This window comes from Morone saxatilis, unplaced genomic scaffold (genome assembly GCF_004916995.1).
Source record: "Morone saxatilis isolate NCDOM2014 unplaced genomic scaffold, NCSU_SB_2.0 Contig7, whole genome shotgun sequence".
In the NCBI taxonomy this organism is placed as follows: domain Eukaryota; kingdom Metazoa; phylum Chordata; class Actinopteri; family Moronidae; genus Morone; species Morone saxatilis.
In genome coordinates, this window is record NW_023340246.1 from 16,561,298 (window position 1) to 16,567,346 (window position 6,049).

Genomic DNA, 6,049 nt, shown 5'->3' on the forward strand with positions numbered 1-6,049 from the left:
AAGTTTTTTTGCGGCCACACATCAACCTCCTTTTTGCTGTCACCCATTACAGACTATAACATGGATGCAAAATGCTCAAACACTTTAAAAATGCCAGGTTTTGCAGTTGATCGTACAAGTTTGACAAATTCTGACTGAGAGCTACATTAACTTTTATGGCAATTTTTGTCTATTGAGTTTTACTTTGTTAGGGGAACTTCTTGTGTTGTGTTGAACTTATTTGAGTTAAGTATTTGAACACTTTTTGTCTTGTAGGATTGGTCTGGACCTGGTGAACGGCAAGCCTAGAGACAACCGTCAGGCTGGCGTGTACGAGCCCACCATGGTTAAAACAAAGAGCCTTAAGTTTGCCACAGAGGCCGCCATCACTATCCTCCGCATTGACGACCTCATCAAACTGTTCCCAGAGCAGAAGGAGGGCGGGCAGTCGTACCAGGAGGCCGTGCAATCAGGATCTCTGGAGGGTTAAGAGGCTGTGATTGGTCCAAATAGGTTCAACGTCTGTATTTATACATAAGGAGCTCTTCATGGCTGTTGCTCTAGTGTAGGCCGTGCACTTTGCCTGTTTACTGTTCTCCCTCTCCCCTTGGTTCACGCTCAAGAGGAACTGTAAGTGATATGTTTTTTTTTTTGGACACTTAATAAAGCTACAATGGTTGTAAATGGCCTTTGATTTGTTAATTCTGATTGGCTAACTGTGGTTATTCTGCAGGCACTGATAAATGAGTTTCAAAGAACTTCTTGAGACTATGGCTTATAATTCTTTATTGATATGTATAACAGCTAGATTACAGGAAACATCTTGGTATGTACAGGAAGCACGAGGTTAGAGAAGCCTAGCATACTAAAACCTTATGGCACTTAGCTTGGTTTCAAGGCTGCTGTCTGCACAATTGATTAGAGAAAGTGGAATGTTGATCGGTATCCATTTTTAGAGCAACATAGAGCGCTTGAGCAATTATCAAATCAATTACACCACAAGTTTAAAAATGATGCTCTACGAAGGTCTCCCAAAGCCTGCCCATACTGGACACTAATAAAGAACTGCCTTTGCAACCTTAGTGTTTCACTTTCAGTCGTACAGGTCATTTAAAAAAGAAACAACCAACCAGCATTGGTGCCAACAACCACCAACTACAGTAGAGTACCTATTTAGCACACTAGCAGGTTGTAGTAGCAGTTTTAGTTACTGCTGGTGTGTATTTAAGCTTTTAGCATACACTAGATTAACATGATCTAGACATCTTAAATCCTCTAACATTAAGTCACATGCTACACAGTTAGAACCTGAGGAAGGGCGAATTTAAGTAAAGTTCACAGTAAGAATGGCAGGATATTGTTGGAGAAGACCCAACAACCACAAAACATACTCGTCACTTTTCCCTCAAGTACAGTGATTTGGAAGAAACCAGGTAAACAATTTAATACTGAGTTCCAGTATCCCTTATCCATTAAAAAAAGATGAGATCAAGTGCAATCTGTGAAGCAGCGTTACGTTTCCATCTCAAACCCTCTCCACGCACATGGCGATGCCCATCCCTCCTCCAATGCAGAGAGATGCCACACCCTTACGGCCCCCAGTCCTCTGAAGCGCGTGCAACAAGGTCACCAGAACTCTGCAGCCGGACATACCAATGGGATGGCCCAAAGAAATGGCACCACCACTCACATTCACCTGTGGAGAGGACAAAAGGGACAACACATCAGTGCTCGCGTAGTTGGATTCTAGAGTGAAACTTACATGTACACTTTGTACCTTGTCTCCATTCAGACCAAGCTCTTTGACCACAGCAATAGACTGGGCAGCAAACGCTTCATTGATCTCAAATAAGTCGACCTGGTCCAGCTGCCAGCCTGCTTTCTCAACCTAATGGGAGAAGAAACAAGAAAGTAAAAATAAAACAAAGAAGCATTTTCTCAACTATTGTTACATTTAGGTGCTTCGGTCTTCTCACCGCTTTCCTGATGGCTGGTATTGGTCCAGTTCCCATGACAGATGGGTCAAGGCCAGCTTGAGCCCACGATACGATTCTGGCCATGGGTTTTATGCCACGCCTCGCAGCCTCTGATTGGCTCATTAAGACAGTTGCTGCTGCTCCATCATTAATACCTAAAGTTAAAAGAAGAAACGGCTTTATACAAAAAGCTGGCACAGAAAAGAACAGCAGTGGCAGACTTGGTTAGTCATATAGACCTTATGACATAATCTCTAGTTTAAAAAACAAAAAACAAATATGGAGCACCAACTCTCGAACCTGAGGCGTTTCCAGCTGTGACGGTGCCACTGCTGTCCTTAATGAAGCAGGGTCTGAGTTTGGACATGCTGCTCATGTTGCTGCCGGCGCGAGGAAACTCATCCACCTTCACCTCCACTGGACCTGAAGACAAAGGTGAGAGTGCATGCACGCCAAGAACAGATGAGACAGTTTCTCGCAGATAGAAGGATACATTGGATCATAAATCAGTGGACAGTTCCTTGCCTTGTCTGGATGGCACCATGACCGGGACAATCTCTTGATCAAAATGTCCCGCTTTCTGCGCAGCCTCCGTTTTGTTCTGGGACTGAACGGCAAACTGGTCCTGCTCCTCTCGACTGACGACCCACTGCTTCGCCACGTTCTCAGCTGATAAAATACATTTTAGATGTATCACAACAATAAATACTCATTTAGGGGCGTGATATGATGGCGTTTGCCTCTGTATATTCTCAGCCATGCACACCTGTGATGCCCATGTGGTAGCCATGGAAGGCGTCTGTCAGGCCGTCGGCCACCATGGAGTCCTGCAGGGAGGCATCGCCCATCTTCACACCTGCTCTCATGTGCAGTGTGTGAGGAGCCTTTGGTGGAAGCAGGAAACAGTCTTTTTAAGGAAATATCACTCTTTTCACCACTTGACTGCTGAAAAACATTGAGCCCCATGCAAGAACATTTTCGTAATCGTATCCTGAAGCTACCTCTACCTTTTTTGTTCAAGTATTCCAAGTCACCAAACTCTCTGAATTGCACAAATGTTTTGGTAATACCTCGTTTTAACTTCAAGTCTTGTGAGATTTGATTATTAGCATTATCGCCCTATAAGGATGCCTGTTTCTCTCCGTGTGTGGGCAAGTTAAAATTCAAAGTTTTCCATACTAGAGCCATTTAGATGAAAATAATGTTTTTGGGTTTTTTTTTCAGTTCACTACAAAACCTAAGGTTCTCAAATGTTAAATGTTGTATACACACAAGCAGCCAGACTTTGCTAGAGTAAAGAAAAAGTCAAATTTGTCAAATATTTATATAAACAGGGATTATGAATCTGGACAGACATTTGATGCCCGTTTTTGGTCTGTTAATACACAAACATACCACACAGTAAAAGTAATGAGATTTCATAACTTCAGTATTATTGTTTTACAATAGGTTTTTAGAGAGACGCCTTGGGTCATACCCTACCTTGCTCATACTCTCCATGCCCCCTGCCACCACCACTGTGGACTCTCCAGACAAGATGGACTGAGCTCCCAGACACACAGCCTTCAGCCCAGAGCCACACACCATCTGGCAGCTCCAGGCCGGGACAGGGTAGGGGATACCTGCCCCAACACTGGCCTGACGTGCCGGGTTCTGCCCATGACCTTGAGGGCAGAAAGGGAAAAATACGGTGAACACCAGTGAGATAAAGTCAAATCAGACACATATTGCCCAATAGCTGTTAACATGACGACACATGAACATGGGACCTGTGCCACACTTTTATCTCAGTGATTTCCTGAGCTTTCACCTGCTGTTAGGACATGTCCCATGATAACCTCAGAGACCTCCTCTGGCTTCACCGCAGCCCGCTTCAGGACGTCCTTGATCACCACTGAACACAGGTCACGCAGAGGCACCGTGGACAGGGAACCGTTCAAGGACCCTGTGTAAAAATCAAGTAAAGATATTGTATCATGAGTACACCAAGGTGCATACTCATTTTCCCCATGTAAAGGTGAGCAGATAAGCAGACGTTACTGATGTGCTACGACACATAATTCATTGTTTAGGATTTGCCCTTTTTATATCATTGTACATCAGCTATTGTTGGATTTTTGAGCATTTGTTGAACAAAATAATTCTGTGGAGATGTCCCCTTAGGCTCAGGGAACCTGTAATAGGCATTTTCACCTTAACTCCTTGACTCTTAACCAGCATATCTGATTCATTTACTCAACCGACCGCTATTGTGTCTTAAACTGAGATGGAGATGATTAAAAGTGCTCTAATTTCATCCTGTCTAGATTATTGTAACTACGTTGTCTATGCAAAACTTTTGACCGGGTCCTCAAGAAGGGCTCTTGTAAGTCAGATCTTAATCTCTTTTCATTGGCTCCCCATCAAATCCAGAATCCAATTTAAGATTTTTGTGATCACTTTCAGCCACCTGCCTACATTAGAGATCCACTGCACCAGCAGGTCTTTACGGTCCTCTCTGATTACAGCTTAGAGGTTGTTTTCTTCACTCCAGGCTCAAAACTAAGAATCCTGCGATTTTCAAACAGTTTCTGTGATTTGTGAAGTTCAAACTCCTAGTTTTTTAGATTTAATTCCATTTTTATTTTATTAATTGGCTTTATATTTTGTCTGTATTTTATGTCTTCTTTCACAGTTTCCTGAGGAGCACTTTGGACCCCTGATCCAGAAAGGTGCTTACAAAAAGAAACGTATTTTATTATTATTTAGTTACTCAGAGTAACGTTGCTGTTCGTCATGTAGGAATGTCCTGCCTTTAATTAAACTAATCACATTTTAGAGAAGAGACACGCCCATCTTGCTCTGACAGAGTGGGCATGTTGACGCTAACCAATGGCAGGAAGCTCGTGCTCCGTGGCACTATGACCAGCCAGCCAATCACCGGTCGCAGAATACTCCGGACACAAGCGCCGACCAATCAGAGCGCTGCGAGAGCATGCGTATTTGATTGAATGGACATCAAACACTTTGACTAATTAAAGAAGACAAATGATAATACGGATGTAAACGTCTGTGGCTACGAGTTTATACAAAGAAATGATGATTAATGTGAACAACAGTTCATTTGAACGAGCAGCAGTGTAGCGACAGTAAAAGGAGCAACGTTAAACACACTGCTTTAAATGAACAAACAGGATATAGTATGCTACTGGCGGGATACTGAGCCTTACCAATTGGTGTCCGAGCAGCAGAGACGATGACAACAGGCTCTTTGTTCATTTTGAGAGTCCTTTCCTTCCAGGTGCTGTTCCTGAGTGTCCACACTGCAGTGAGCTCTGTTGACAGTGCCTGACAGACAGAGAGCACTGAACAGGATCTGGACCGGGCGGAAGATGCAGCACAGCGACCCCGTGTGTGTCGGAGGTGTTCATTCATCATAATGGCTTAATGGCAATTTTCCATTGAGCAGAATTTAAGTTAACATTTAATTTCAGGGGCAAATATTTAATCAGGAGTCCCACTGCATTGTTAATTTCCTGTTTATATTATTTTTTACATTATGCCTTCCAACTATGCTGTATATATGTATATCTACAGTGCCACCTTGGTTAGGGTTACATACTTTATAACTTTGATTTATCAATGCGTTTTCTACTTATCTGTATTTTACTTCCTTTCTACCGCTCCTGTCTTCTGTGTGCCACAGTAATGCTTGCATTCCCCCCTGGGGCTAATAAAAGTTATATTACATTATGTCAGCCAAATCATGTTCATCTTAGATTTATGTTAAAGGTTTAAAATTAAGACACGAGCAAAATCCCACTTATTTTTATAAATGTTCATCCTCTCTTCATAATAAACTTGAAATGAAGTAGAAGACTTATTTTGGATTGACAGACCGAGCGGGCTAGGTTGTATTTTGAGGCCTTTTAAATATTTATGCTTCAGCTGAGCCAACAGTTTATATTTATTTTTTTTATTATATTTTTTTCAGCTTTTTATGCCTTTATTTGATAGGACAGCTGGAGACAGACAGGAAAGGGGGGCAGAGAGAGGGGATGACACGCAGCAAAGGGCCGCAGGTCGGATTCGAACCCTGGGCCGCTGCAGCAAGG

General features: G+C 42.8%; 2 protein-coding genes across 2 annotated transcripts in view; one reads left to right on the forward strand and one right to left on the reverse strand.

Moving 5' to 3' along the window:
- Positions 1-687, forward strand: part of tcp1 (t-complex 1) — a 5,273-nt gene extending 4,586 nt beyond the window's left edge. Inside the window, exon 12 of the mRNA XM_035678090.1 lies at positions 256-687. Within this exon, the coding sequence (XP_035533983.1) occupies positions 256-469 (214 nt within the window). The 3' untranslated portion in view covers positions 470-687. The remainder of the gene's footprint in view (positions 1-255) is intronic.
- Positions 688-750: 63 nt separating this feature from the next.
- On the reverse strand, positions 751-5,525 carry acat2 (acetyl-CoA acetyltransferase 2). The gene is made up of 9 exons (XM_035678091.1): positions 5,165-5,525; positions 3,766-3,900; positions 3,438-3,619; positions 2,722-2,839; positions 2,481-2,624; positions 2,256-2,378; positions 1,956-2,110; positions 1,757-1,867; positions 751-1,675 (listed from the first exon to the last, which is right to left on the reverse strand). The coding sequence occupies exons 1-9, from the start codon at positions 5,370-5,372 to the stop codon at positions 1,505-1,507; spliced, it is 1,347 nt and encodes a 448-aa protein (XP_035533984.1). The 5' UTR covers positions 5,373-5,525; the 3' UTR covers positions 751-1,504.
- Between the last annotated feature and the right edge of the window lie 524 nt (positions 5,526-6,049).

Bases quoted from the DNA above. Each gene is read 5' to 3' on its own strand.
- acat2 (XM_035678091.1), bottom strand. From the start codon at position 5,372: ATGATGAATGAACACCTCCGACACACACGGGGTCGCTGTGCTGCATCT. The intron at 2,379-2,480 runs GCAAGGAACTGT...CTTTGTCTTCAG, and splicing joins CATGGTGCCATCCAGACAAG to GTCCAGTGGAGGTGAAGGTG. The intron at 1,868-1,955 runs GTGAGAAGACCG...TTCTCCCATTAG, and splicing joins TACCAGCCATCAGGAAAGCG to GTTGAGAAAGCAGGCTGGCA.